The sequence below is a fragment of the Echinops telfairi genome, unplaced genomic scaffold (genome assembly GCF_000313985.2).
Source record: "Echinops telfairi isolate 266 unplaced genomic scaffold, ASM31398v2 ScPeMD7_2;HRSCAF=8, whole genome shotgun sequence".
NCBI lineage: Eukaryota > Metazoa > Chordata > Mammalia > Afrosoricida > Tenrecidae > Echinops > Echinops telfairi.
Genome location: NW_022103898.1, coordinates 33623511 through 33638233, shown reverse-complemented (window position 1 = coordinate 33638233; position 14723 = coordinate 33623511). Strand labels below are relative to the sequence as shown.

The window sequence follows — 14723 nt, the reverse complement described above, 5'->3', positions numbered from 1 at the left end:
CTCTAAGCTGATCCCTGTGGGCACTGGGTGCATAATGGGATGTCCAGCCATCTGTGGACAAGTGGCAATGGATTCTATGGGGATTTACTGCATGTCAACAGGTCATGGGTGTTTAACTTTGCTAACTCCTGTGTTTCTTCACATCCCCAGGTCATGCCATGTGCCTGCTGCTTGATCAGAACCAGGGAAAATACATCCACTAGAAACAGTGAAGTGACTTTTTGACAGAGATTTATAGGACAGAGATTTAAACACCCTTTCTTCTGGGTCACTAATCGCGAACCAATGGTTCAGCATCAGAAGTTTACCACGCCAGGCCGGCCAGGGGAGCAGAAAATCTGATCTGATTAAGGCAGTGAGCAATGTGGGGAGAATTCAGAGACAGATTCACATTAACCAAGTACAGGAACTGGATCAGCAGCTGCTACTGCGGGAGAGAACTGCTGTTATTTACAACCGCACAGCCCCAGTTCTCCTTGCCGTCCTCAGCTGGCACCCCGCACAAAGTTCTCTGGAAGAGAAAAACTTGAGAGGACGTGAAGGCCATCGCCCAGGGCTTCATCTCGGTATAATTATCCTTTCTAGGGCACACAGAATAGGGTCCCAGTTTTTACAGAAAATCGCAAGAAGAGTCACGGCGAAGAAAGTGCCAAGAATGTGGAAGCGGCTCTTCATCATGGGCGAGACAAACTTGGCGATGGTCGACACACACACCAAGATGACGGTCATGAAGGCCAGGACCACGTTGATGCACTTTCCCAGCAGAACCTTGGCGTTCACGGTGTCCGTCTGCAGGACTTGCTGCTCCTGCTGATGGAGCTCCAGCTTAGAGATGCGAGTCTGGCAGGACTCCAGGGCTTCCTGCAGGGGAGGGGGAGAGGGAGAGGGAGAGGGAGAGGGAGAGAGAGAAAAAAGAGAAGAGGGGAGGGGAAAGGAGAGAGGGACAGGGAGAGAGGGAGAGGGAGAGAGAGAGAGAATACAAGGGAGGGTGATCAAAGGCTGTTGCGATCACGGGCAGACTGTGTGCATCGCCCCACACCCCCACACCCCAAGGCTCAGAATGCCTATCGGCCTAGGTAGCTTGAAATACCCAAACGATGCTGCTGCTGATTGTGCTGACAGGACTGAAAGAAGAGAAGCCACACCAGAAGGATTGTGGCTACTGCCTTTGAAAAAGATTGGCATCTGCTGGCAGGCCCCCACCTGAGAAAAGATGGCGGGGTGGGCTCTATTTTGTGACAGCTGACTACTCTCCCTTCAGTCATGGAAGGGGCAAAGGCTTCAGGCTAGCCCTTATTTTGACTGCTCAGTCCCTGTGCAGTGCAAACTTTCTGCAGGCATCAGCAAACCTAAAGGTTGGTGGTTCAAACCCACCCAGTGGTACTGAGGAAGGCAGGCCTGGTGCTCTGCTTTTGTAGAGCGTATAGCCAAGACCCTTACCTTCAAATAGATCTCTCTGCAGACATTAACAGTAAACAACTATCCTACAGAGCACACGTAGCTGTCGTGAGTTGGAATCAACTTGAAAACAATGAGTCTGTTATTGTTTTTAATTTTTTACTTCTCAGCGTTTGCGTGTGTCTGTTTACAGACGAGTGGAAAAGGGAGATGGGGAAAAGGGAGGGGGTGGGACTGACCGAGGAGGGCACAACTGCTCCTGCCGCCTCTCAGAGTGCCCCCTGCAGCCCTTGCTCACTCTGGGTCTTCAACTACCAGGACAGAGGTTACTCCCGATGTCTCACGAGCTGGCCTGTCTCTTCTGAGATGGTCTCATAAATCCGATTCCCTGACGTCGCCATCTGAGCTTCTTAAAAGCTCCTCAAACTCACTTTGTCCAAATGTGGATTTATATATCCCATCCGTCTTAGCCCCTGCCCCCCACTCCCCAACACCCAAATGTTTTTCCTCACCCGTTCCTGCCTCAGGAAATCCCACGATCCACCCTGGTCTTTACAGCAGAAGCCTGAGAAGCCACCCCCAATGCCCTTTCACCTTTCATCACTCAACCCAGTCGATGCCACCCACATCCAACATTGGCCTCAACGCGCCCACTGCCCAGTCTAAGTCACCCTAACCTCTTGCTGGAAACCACCTCACCCTTTTTCTCTCCACATCCTCTTGGTCCGACTCCATGAATCCATTTTCTACACAGTAGCCCAAGAGCACTTTTGACGGTGCATACTCGGTCACCCCTTTTCTTGAGGCCTTTCAACTCCATCACGTGGCCCCTCGAGGTCTCCCAGGGCCCAGATCCTGCCAGTCTCTCCAGCCTCACTGAAGGCCAGCTCCCATCACCATGCTCTGATGACACTGCCCTGTGCTCACCGCTGACTGGGAGCATCACCTGCCCCGAGCCTTTGTCTACTCTGCCCCTAATCTTCATCTCTCTGTGCCCTTCCCTCTTGAGTGCTGGGGCTCCTATTCATTGTTCAGATCTCATCGGGATTGTTACTTCCCAGGGGAAGTTGTTTGTGACCCATCACAACCAGGCCAAGTCTCCCTCTGGCCTTGCTCCCCCAAAAGGAGGCCAGAAGCTGAGGGGAAGACCGCCGTCCATCCCACTGTGCTGCTGCTGTTGTCTCCAACAGAGAGCCTAGAGCCAGGCATGCAGCGGGTGCCACGCATCTGTTGAATGCAGAAGACTGGGCGCCAGTATTGGGATATGAAGCTGACAGCCCAAAGCCTCTGTGCTTCCTGGGAGAAAAAGACCGAAGCAGAGCACATGCCCCATTAGTTCCCTGGTCTTTTAGGATAACAATTACTAATATGCATTTGCTCAATTAAGATGCAGTCATCTTTTTCAGGGTTTAAACAAGCATAATGGCTTCAACATTGATTTGCTTTTCTTCTGCTGAATATACTCGATGGGCAAAAGAAAAGGGTTCTCTGTTACTATAGCAACTTCCATCGCACAAGGCTACCAACAAGAAAAGGTAAAACTTGGGAGCCGTGCATCCTAGAACGTGGTGGCGTTCTGAGGTATATTAAAACCCCACCGCAGAACAGGCTCATGCCCCAGAGACCATGCATTCTTATCAACCCCTTGGGGTAGAAGGCTTCCTCCATCTTACGCGTGGAATGGAAAAGGCAGTAGAGCAAGGCTGAAAGTGTGTTCTCAATGGATTATTTAAATAAATCATTTCTGTGATTGGGTAGATGCATAACAGTAATGAATTGCTCTTAGACCTGCCATCAGTTGTGTCTTACAAGGGATTTGAGCCCTGGCATCAAGAGACATTCGGTCCCATAATTCCTCAGGCCCGGTGTTGGGGTCAGGGCAGAAGGAGTAGCTTCAGACATTTTAAAACTGGGAACTCAGAATTGAAACAAAAACCCAAACTCAAATGCTCAGAACAACGAAACCCCTCAAATGCTCTGAACAAGATAGCCCCAACATCACCCTGTCTGTAAAACCAGAAGGAACTAGAAATAAACATGAAGCGGAGTTGGCCCCAATTGCCAGGAGCCCCGAGGAAGCATCTACCTCTCAACAGAATAAAAGGATGAACCCACTTCGCTGTCTGCTCACTGAGTATCAGCAAAGATTTTAATGCTTTACGTGTGCAAGTATTATCCCATCTAACACTCTGGACTGCCTTTTGAGGTGAGCTCATTAATGTTTCTACTTTATGGACCAAGAGACTGAGGCCTCCGGTGCTCAGATGGCCGGCGGCATATAGTGTACGTGGTGGAGCCAAGACCCTAACCATCATGATAAGGAAGACCCCTCCATCGCACACGTGCCGTTTCTGCATTTCTGAGCTGGAGTGAAACCAGAAAATATTGAAATGAACTCCTGACGTTTTCAACTCTAACATATTTCTTGAGAAGGGAAGAACCGAATTAATTCAAACTACTTCCCAAATAAGAAAGACAACTTTGAGTCATGTATTCAGACAAGACCTGGTAACATCTTAAGCACATTCTAAAATAGAATGACCTAAAAAACAAAACCAAACCCGAAAGAAACCCAAACTTACTGCCATCGAGTCAATTCCAACTCCTAGTGACCCTGTAGGAGACGGGTAGCACTGATATTTTGGGTTTATAAGACTTTCAAAATCTCTACAGGATTAGACAGCCTTGTCTTTTCACCTGTGGAGTGGCTGGAGGGCTTGAACTGCTGACCTTGTGGTTAACCGTTCGGTGGGTAGTCCACTATGTCCCCAGGGCTTCTTAGAATAACCTAGGTCACTGTTATGGTATGAAGACAGAACAGGCCCTGGAGAAGGACACCATGCTTGGTAATTAGAGTGTCAATGAAAATGAGAAAGACCCTCATCAAGATGAATTGGCACAGTGGCTGCCCAATGGATTCAAACCTGGGACCAACTGAGGATGGCTCAGGGATGGGCAGTATTCCAGCAGCATCCACTGTACACAGCAGGGTCACTGTGAGTGGGACCTGACCCCAGGGCACCTAACACTGTACTGGTCACTTAACAACACTTCACATTATCGGTGGATTCAAGTTTTCCAATTCAGTTAGTGGCTGGCTAGGTCTCCTGGCCCAGGGTAGGGCCAGAAATCTCCCCACTGTCTTCTTTCCCAAGGAAGGCCCGTGGTCTCTGAAGACAGACATCTCCTACCATCTCTGATGCTCTGGTCCCCAGAATTGTGCAAACTGGGCGTGTGACACAGCGTGGGCAGCTGGGACTCCAGCTCACAACAGGTAGGAGAAATCTCTCCTGTTATGTTTCAACGTTCCCTCCTCTAAAACAGGGTTTGAACAGAGCTGGCGAAAAGAACCACTGCCAACCAAGATAGTGGGTGAAACAGAAGGGGAGTGTTACTTGAAGATTATACTCCTTTGTGAAAAGATGAAGGAGTGAGTGAAAGAACGGTGGCCAAGAAACCCAGGGTTGTTTTGTTCCAGCTCTAGGATCAAGGAGACCGTCGTAGAATGTGCCTTTTGTTGTACCGATCCAAGAATAATCTGCCCTCTTGGATCTTCGTCCTTTCAAGTCCCCCCTTCTCCAGGACATTCACTTCGAGTACATGATTCAAGGCTCTTTGTGGGACCCTGTTCCAGTCACTTGGCGTCTGTCATCAGCTTCCACAGGTGAGGAATGGGGATGATGCTGGGAACTTCCTGGCAGGGCTGTTGTGCAGCGTCACCGAGAGCAAGGTGAGGATGCACAGCGCTTTCTGAGTGCTTGGCCCACCGCCAAGCCTGACATGCCTCTAGTGCCCGACATACTGAGAAGGACTAGAATGACCGGAGGCCTCCTCAAGACCCTCCCAGGAAAGGCAAGACGACGTCTGGCTGACTAGCTCACCTCGGCCAAGGGCGCTGGGCACGGCCAGCGCTGAAGTTCTGGGGCTGCCTGAGGCTGACCATCTCAGTTGAGCTGCCCAGAACCTGGAGCTGCTGGGACAGCTGGCTCCTCAGCTAGACCACAAGCTTACTGAAGGGCGGCTTCGTTTCCCACTCTCAGATGTTTCGCAGTTTAGTGATGGTGGGAAGGGCAAAGTATTCATGGTGGGCTTGGGGTAAAAGATGGATTCTTATGAACTGATTTGGCCAAAAAGGCGCAGAGTACAGCTCATGTGACGTCTATCATGTGAGCTAATGGTGGAGAAGAAACGTGGTGAGAAAACCCCGCCCCCACCCCCTGCGCTGTGTGGGGCTGAAGGGTGATTCACGTGGGGTGCTCCCTGAGGCCAGACCTGGGAAGGGCCTCTGTGGCCGTCTACGTGGGAGGGCAACGGCACCTGGATGTCACGCGAGCGCTCGTAGGCCTGGTAGGCCACCTTCTCCTCGATGCTGGCCAGCTCCTGCTTCAGGTTGGCCGTCTCGTGCTGATGCAGATCCGTCAGGTCGTGGAGCTGGTCTTCCAGGCGCTCATACCTTGGCAAAGAGAGGAGCCAGTTCTGAGAGTGACCTTTCTGAGGTCTCCCAATAGCACAGTGGAGAGGACATTCTGTCCGTCTGACTGCCCCGGTGCCCCTGGGCTGGCCTCCCCCACCACCCCCCCAGCAGGCTGCTTTTGACCCTCCCCGCAGAATGGGAAGCATTTTGTTGACGACTCCGGGTGAAGGTCTGTAAAGGGCTTGCCGTCTTCACTCTGTTCTTAACGCGGAGTTCTCGTGTCAACCAACCTAGTCTCCCCACCCGTCATACTAGAGCCTTGCCTGGCTGCAGCAAGGCCAAAGCAAGGCCGGCCAGGCCTGTTCGAGGCAAGGCCTCTGTGGTGATCCCCCCGAGTCACCAGACAGAGCCTGGGGGGGCTGGTCAAAGCTCCCACACCCTTGGAGCACCGAAGGGGAGAATGAGCTTCTATTGCCAGCTTCCACTCTGACGCCAATTCCACCCACTCCCCAAACACACCCTCAGCCTGAATACACTGTTGAACTCTCCTGACTGAAGTGGTGGCAACAATGTGTGTGCTGTCACTGTTGTCGTCAGGTGCCGTCCAGTCAGTCCCGGCTCATAGCAACCCTCTGTCTGACAGGTCTGAATACCGCTTAGTCCTGCTCCTTCCTCACAGCTGGGCTGACATCTGAGCCCATTGTTGCACCCACTGCGTTGACACACACACACACACACACACACACACACACTTTTTCAAATTAAAAATGGCATATCAGGTGGGGTTTCTAAACGTCCGAATCCACAGCAAAGATTCCCCTTTGCACTCGCGCCCTCAGAGGAGAGGGACATCTGTTCGGTGTGAAACTTCACAGCAGCTGCTGAGGAGGGAGGGCTGCGAGGGAGGGGCGCTCGAGGGAGGGGCGCTTGCCTGGAATGACCTCCAGCCAGGCTCGCTCTCCCCATGAGGTACGTGTAGGGACTCCCGGACAGAATCATTCACAAAACAAGGAGGCAACGGGATGTACAGGATTAACGATGGTTCTCGGTTACGATCTCATAGGTGTCAAACACTGGTAAGACTTTTCAAGGCCTCTTCATTACGTACAAAAGGTAGTGGGGTGGGTGGCTCCACCATGGGACTCACCCATCTGACTACAGGACAGGAAAGCAGAGACGTGGTCTCAAGTTTATGTAAACGCACGCTTGTGACTTGCGATACGAGTTGCATCCCCAAAATACACACCTTAGAATAACCAAGGGGGTGGCATTTATCCAAGGACAGAGTTCAGAAGTGTTGGGAGGGGACGCGGGGAGGACGTGGGTTGGGGGGACGATGTCTCACTGAGGGGACTGCAGTGGATGAGGTGCAACAGAATGTGTGCGGACGTGAAGCTGAAGGCCTGCTTTGCAAATCTTTACCAGTGTGTTTGTGTTACTATAGCCTGGAGACGTGACAAAGGAATGTAACCAGTGTGCCCAAGCTGCCTGTGGAGAGTCTACACAGCGGTTTCATGAAACACGAGAGCTGGGCAAAGCCCCCTTTCTGAATTCACACCTCATAAAAAGGCACAGCCGATCAGAACACGGTGCCTGTGAAACTTGGCAATAAAGCGCTCGATCCGGCAACCAGCCTTTCCCTATTCAGTGGGCAATCTTAGATGTGAACATATGCATTTTGACCAAAACACTTTCTGGGGATGTTTTCAAGGCAAAAATGGAGGGTGAGAAAAAAACTCCAATCACCTCAGATTCGGGCATATGCACTTTAAAAAAATAGCTGTAAACAAGCAAACAAAAGCCACCCTTCAAAGTTTCCGACTTTCAACATTAGTTAACAAAATTCCTAAGATTTGTGCTTTAATGCACTTTAATGTGAAGACTGCTGTTGAAAGCACTTTATTTAGGGTGAAAAGTTTAAGGAACAAAATCCAGTAAATGTTTTTAAAAATACCCTGCAAAATGACTTCAAGAGAGATGTGCCAAATAAAAGCCACCTGGCTGGACAAAGATCAGTCTTTTGCTTGCCCTATTAACAGAGGAAACCAAATGTGAATTAGCGCCGCATCTCTCTTGAGCTCAGATGCACATGGGCCATCGGCTGGTCTCACAGACCCACACCTAGAACGGCCTTTCTCAACAGCTGGCTCTGAGTTCCGAGTTATAAAACGTACGAGTCACAGAATATAACAACTCTTGATGCCTAACCATCTTTTGATTTGTGGAGGACACGCCACTAACATGTCACTCTCACGCAGCCTGGCCCCTCCGCGGTTAGCGACCTGGGGATTTGTTTTGTGTTTCAGTGTCGAGCAATGAAGACATACCTGTACCTCTCTTCCTGCAGGGTCTGAGAGATAAAGCCGTATTCGCGCTTAAACTGCACTTTGAGCGCCTCGAGGTCCTCCGCCACCTGGGACTGGGTGTCCTTGATGTCGCGGAGCTCCTCCAGGATCATGGTGAGCTTCCCCTGGCTGTCCAGCGGGCCCGCCCCGCAGGACTGGGTCCCGTTACTGTCGGCCGAGCCCGAGGTGCCGCTGGAGCAGTCGTCGTCGCTGCCGTACTTGGGCTTGCTCACGATGGTCGTGCTGCCTCCGTAGGCCCTGGTGCTGGCCTCGGGCCGGAATTCCTCCAGGGAGCTTTTCAAGTGCGCGATGTTGTCGGCGCTGCCAAACTTATTCCGGATCAAGTTGGCGAACTCCCTGGACTTGTTGAAGACAAACACGGGGGGCGTGAGGGACACCCCCGGCATGCCCGACTTGCTGCTCTCCATGCTGTGGGGGGCAGTCCGCGACTTGGCGTGGGCATCCTTCAGAGCGTGGTGCATGTCCTTCAGGTGGTCCCGGGAGAGGTCCTTGGAGCCCCTGGGGGCCCCATTTTGCTCGATCTCCCTGAGCTTGCGGTGGTACTGCTCCAGTTTCTTCTGCAGCTGGGCAATGCAGTGAGCCGACTTCTGGTTCTTCTTCTCAAAGACCTGCTTGATCCGCCCGGCCTGCTGCTTGTCAGCGCTGTTGACCAGCTTCAGGTATTCCGCCACGTTCCCGTCTCGGGAGGTCTGCTCGATCTTGATCTGTTCTGTGACCTTCAGAATTTTTTGCTTCAGGCTGTCGGCATTGAGCTTGGCCTTGTGGAAGTCCAAGATGCCGTCCGTCACATCGAAGTTGAGGTTGGTGTCCGACCCCCCGCGGCGCATGTTCAGGGGCAGGCTTAAGGTATTCATGTCATGCCGCTCCGCCTGAAAGAGACAGGAAAGGCAGCTTTCAGACTGGGAAGCAGATAGACGGAGCACGGTATTCTCGGTGCCCGTGTAACACCTGCACTTTCAGGCCCCGGTTTCCAAACTGCAAGCTATTCCCAGGATTTTAAAAAAGCCACCCGCCCCCTCAATCCACTGGGAGAAGGATGGGGCTTTCTACTCCCCATAAAGGCCTACAGTCTTGGAAACTCACAAGGGCAGTTCTACCCTGTCCTAGAGTCCTCTGAGCCGGCATCTATTTGATGGTGGTTAGTGTGCTTTGGTTTCGTACTGTCCTCTGAAGATAAATGCAGGACAGACCGACGCTTCTCTGCTCCCATGGGTGCTGTCTATGAGACTCAGAGCGCCCAGCGGACCAATTCATGTCTAGTTAGATGGTCCCTGTTGGTTGCCAGGGTAGTACAGTCCTGGTAAGAGGAGGTCTGGGTTTCCCAAGGTGAGCTCAGGTACCTGGGGTACTTGCCATGGCCCAGTCACTGAGCCTCACCACCTAGCAAAAGGCTTCCCATTCAGAATTCAATCAGCTTACGGAAGGAGAAGTTCAGCAGGTGTATCCAATAACACACGAACAATGCTTTCTTAAAATAATTATTACAGAGATGTGACAGAATAAACGGTGCCAGATTAGTGTTACTAACTGTGTAAGGTAACCGCACAACTCAGAGATGAAAAACACAACCACGGCGATTTCTGTTTTCTCTTGTTAAACAGTGACCACACTAACAGACGATTGAAACAGCTGCTGCCTTCCCGGGCCATCGAGGGAAATGAACTGCAAATTCAAGTGAGCGTCCAGGCCAGGGGTGGTCCTGACACCTGGATGGGGAACCACCTGAGTGCCAGCCCCTCCTGAGGCTACACAGAGGTCGCTGTGCTTGTGCCTCATCAGCAACCAGGAGCCCAGTGGCCAATGGTTCAGTGCGGTGGGGGTTGAGCTCACCACAGACTCCGGGAGTTGAAAGACCTCTGGTTCCCACAGGGGTCAGAGCTCGGGTGGTCCTAGGAACAGCACCTCTACTCTTTCCCACCGGGCCCCTGTGAGTTGGAATCTACTCGGTGGCACACAACAACAACAAACAACACGCCAGGCAAACAGTGGACCTTGTCTAAATAAAACGTCCAAACAGAGGCAGCAACAGCCAAGACCCGAATCCAGTTACCCGGCATCAGTCTTCTTTCCATGTCGGACCCTGGATGAGTAGCACTCCTAGGAGACCAGGGACAGGTCTCTGTAGGATCTGAACCCCATCTCCAAACACAGATTCAAAAAGTCTATCCGGAAGCATCTTATTTGTTAACTTGTTGATTAGAATCAGCAGAGCGTTTCAAGAGCCGTCCAAAGGGAGGCAACGCTCCAACACCAGCTATCTTTGTTTTCTCTAGTTGGCTGAAACGGAAGGGGGATTAGCCAGCCACCATACTGAAAGACCTCACAACTCGAACATATCTGCGACAACAAGCGTGAACACTTTGCCACATGAAGAATTCTCCCCAGGGAGGGCTTTACCCGTTGGTACAGGGAGACACAGCCCCGGCTCGGTGGGGCAGGTCTCCTTCACAACTTACTCAAGTTCGTTCACATTATCGCGTGCCCCCCCCCCCCCCCGAAGTTTTAACCCGAAGACAAGGCTGGTTACCTCAGCTGGCAGAAGAGCACCAGGCAAAGGCTTCAAGAGATGGAATAAAAAGACAGTGGATTGTTTGAGTTCTCTTCGCTAGGCAAGGCTTGGATGGAAAGTAAATGCCTACTTATAAGGTGACCAGAAAGAAAGACAAACGGAAAGAGGATAAAGGATAGTGCAGCCTCACCTGGTCAAGCGGAAAGGAGCCATGTAGGGAATAAAGAAGGCACGTGCAGTCTTATACAAGAGGGAAGGAGACTTCAATTCCACACCAGCTCAAGGCTGATTTCTAGGGGCCGAGGTCAGATACACCCCCATCTTTCAACCTGCTTTACCCTATGCTGACACTAATGGTCCCTCCCATGGCAGTCTACACCTCGGCAGGGGTCAATAATCCATTGCAATCTCTGCCAAAGAGAGCCCACAGATAATACTTAGGATTAGAGGGATTTATTCAGACAGTGAAAGGGTAACCAGTCGGGATCAGAAACATTCATAATGCAGTTCTTTGGTCTGCAGCGGTGTTTAGCCATGTCACTAGGTACATCTCTCTCTCTGGTTCTGGGTCTCGCAGCCACATGGTCCCTGCTTAAGCAAGTGTTAAAACACTCCTTTAGCATCGATGCATGCTCAAAGGGTACCCACTCCGAAAGCCAGCCTCCTGCCCAAAGGCCCTCAGCTTCACCCACTCCCTGAGCCAGGAAGCCTGCTGCTCCAATATGCCACGCCAGGCGTCTCTGCACCGCTCTGCTCTCGCCTCTTCACTCTTGACAGTCATGGGGTTCTCTGCTCCTGTTTCGCACATAGCTCACTTTACACCCAGTGAAATGACAAAACCGCCCTATCCCGGAATTACAGTCCTGGAGTCTAATTTGCGTGCTTCCACCCAGCCACTGGATCTTCTTTCCAAAGACTATGGATAGAAGAGCCGTTCCAAGGGATTTCACTTTGTGCAGCATACAACAATCATTTTCAAATGCTAGCAGAACCACCACAGAATCTCAAGGGAGCAAAGTGCCTATAGGTCACTGGTAGACACAACTAGGAATGGAACAGGTTCAAATTACAGCAACAAAACATGCACTACACATCTAGAAAGTGTGTGTGTGTGTGTGTATGTGTATATGGAAAACAACAAAAATAACCCTGTTGCAGGTGAGGGATTGATTCATGGCAGCCCCACGTGTTTTGGTGTAGACTGTATGTTCTACAGGGTTTCCATGACTGTGATCTTTGGGAGGCAGGTCACCAGGCCATTCTTCCGCGGTGTCCCTGGGTGGGTTTCAATGACCAACTTTTTAGTGAGTAGCCAAGTGATTAACCATCTGCATCACCCAAAGACTTATCTACTCTGGGGAGGCAGAGGGCGATGAGTTACTGTGGCTAGAAACTGGCCTCACTGACGCCAGCAGATCTGGTCATGTTACTCCACTGTTCAGAAGTCTCCTTGGGTTACTGCATGTCTCCAACTGATGTAATACATCCCAGGTGGACACTGGAAGGTCCCGTTTTACCTGTCAGGCCTCATTTTGTACTGGAAAGATAACATCTACCTTATGTGACTCTTTCAACCTTCCCAGAAAGCCTGAGTTTTCTCTTATGTAGGACGGTCACCATGCCTCCACCCACTCATCCTCCGTACTTTTAAGAGGCACTTCACAGGCGGCTTCCTCCAAGAAGCTTTCTTGTTCTGTGACCCTCTGTGGGCCTTTGTATTTTTCTGTGGCCACTGACCCGCCCCCACCCCCCACCCCCAACCTTCACCACCCTCCTCCGTGCACTTTAACCTCGTGGACTGGAAGCTCCTTCAGGAGCGAGATGATGGTCTACCTTCCTCTGGCCTGCAATGCTAGCGCCGTCCCTTAGCTGTCAGTCCATGATTGCTGAACTAACCTTACAGAACACACAGTGACACCCTAAGAGTGACTAGAATGGTTGTATAGCATTTCCCAAACGCTAAAACTTTGTGGGAGCAGACAGCTTCATTTTCCTCCTAAGGATAGAGTTGAACTGCTGACCTTGTGGCACTGGAACAATTCACCCAACACTCTCTTGGATGGATTTACTCTAGGCTCTCCTGGGATAGGGGATTCTGTAACATTCGTGCAGCAATCATGGAGTAACAGCCTCTTGTGAGTAAGGGATGGTGCTGGCACTGCAGGCTGGGGACAAGGAGGAGAGACCGCCATGCTGCTCCTGAGCGAGCTCTCAGGGCAGCCTAATGCGCAATCTCGGGAGCCAGCAGGGCTCTTTGGCAGGGAGGAATGGCTTCCCAGTAGCTACATAAATAGTCCCGCACCACCTCAAATGGATTCAATAAAGTGAAGATCTTCTGAGGATCAATGTGCAACAACATATGCCCATATGAATGAAGACTTTTAAGCCATCATTGAAGTATAATTTACACACAGAACACATTTGCCAAATATAAAGTGCCACACATGTTTACAAACTGAACACACCATGTGATCAGCACCCAGCTAAAGAGTAGATACTCCTGGATGCCCCCACCCCCACCCCCAAATCACAACATTGTTCTGCCCCAAGGGTAACTACGACTGGACTCCTGACAGCAAACATTAGGTTTTTCTGTTGTAGAAAAGTACCCTTCTGTGTTTTGTTTTGTTTTTTTTGGGGGGGGGCTGTGATATTCCTAAGAACTGTTCTTGTGCCCCCCTCCCCGAAGAGATAAGATCAGATTATGGCTTGATAGCCTCTACTGAGAAGCCCATGGTAACGTCTGAAGACACCGAGGCTCTCTGTCGTACCTTCCTCAGCTCAGCAGCAAGTCATCATAGCCTGTTCTCCTGCTTCGGAGTCTCCAGCCAAGCACAACTGGCCTTCTGGCTCTGCAGCTTCTAACCTCTGAGCTCCACTCTCTCGCTGCTGGCTCGGGGCAGCCTGTGCACACAGGGACACTGACGCATGGGTGGCCCGCTAATGCTGGCTCGCTTTAAAGTTGTCGTCTTGCTGGCCTGGCCTCCAGAGTCCAGGTTGGGAGAGGCAACAGCAGTCAGACTCCAATCAATCTGCCTGGCTGCCGCAGGTCAGCAAATCTCAGAGAAACGCGTTTGAGGCACAACACAGCTGGGCTGCACTGCAGCCTTTTATAGCTTCCAGGGCACGGATAACAGAGAGCCACCTGCACATGCCATTATCATCTGCCCGTGAATTCCCTCCGCACAAACTTGCATCAGGTGCATGTGATTAGAGAGAAAGGTGCCCTGGTGGTGTGGTGGTTAAGCACTCCCTGCTAACCCTGTGGGAGCAAGATCAGGGAGTCTGCTTCTGTATGGATTTCCAACCCTATGGCACAGGGCCTTCTCTGACTTAGGGGGCCACTATGAGTCAGATTCAATTGGCAAGGGGTTTGGTTTGGGTTTGATGAGGAAGACTGCTATGACAGTTCTCAATCCTTCATTTAGTCTGGACTTGGCACTGAAGGTAGGTCCCTGGGTGGTGCAAATCTTTTGCAACCAATGACTAACCTAAAGGTTGGCTCAAACCGACCCAGTGCACCATGTAAGAAAGGCCAGGCAATCAATCCACTTTGGTAAAATGTACGGGTAAGAAAACCCTCTGGGAATTCCGCCTGATCTGATCCTACCACACCGAGGCAAAACACTAAGGGCGTGCAACAGAACAGCAAGGGGAATAGAGCAATGAAGTCCCCAGGGAATACCACAAATAGACTTTTGGGACAGGGCTTGGCACCCCATCAGACTCGACTGGCCTTATACTCCTAAAGGCCAACACACAGTCCTTGAACTACTACAAGCTTTTCTTTTTTGTTGTTGTTGTGTTTGCTTTTTGTCATCAGCTTTTTGTTGTTGTTGTTTTCTTTTGTTGCTTGATTTTGCTCTGTCTTGTTTTTGTGCATGTTATTTTATCTCTGCAGGTCTGTTTAAATAAGATAGGCTGGATGAACAATCTGGAGGAGAAAACAACAGGACCGACAGTTCTGGGGGACATGGGAGAGGGGGTGGGTGGGAGGAAAGGAAGTGGTGTTAACAAACCCAGGGACAAGGGAACA

General features: G+C 51.0%; 1 protein-coding gene across 1 annotated transcript; it reads right to left on the bottom strand.

Annotated features, from left to right (window-relative positions):
• Positions 1 to 214: 214 nt before the first annotated feature.
• Positions 215 to 9038, bottom strand: TMCC3 (transmembrane and coiled-coil domain family 3). The gene is made up of 3 exons (XM_004700391.2): positions 8140 to 9038; positions 5716 to 5851; positions 215 to 861 (listed from the first exon to the last, which is right to left on the bottom strand). The coding sequence occupies exons 1-3, from the start codon at positions 9030 to 9032 to the stop codon at positions 559 to 561; spliced, it is 1332 nt and encodes a 443-aa protein (XP_004700448.1). The 5' UTR covers positions 9033 to 9038; the 3' UTR covers positions 215 to 558.
• Positions 9039 to 14723: the final 5685 nt, after the last annotated feature.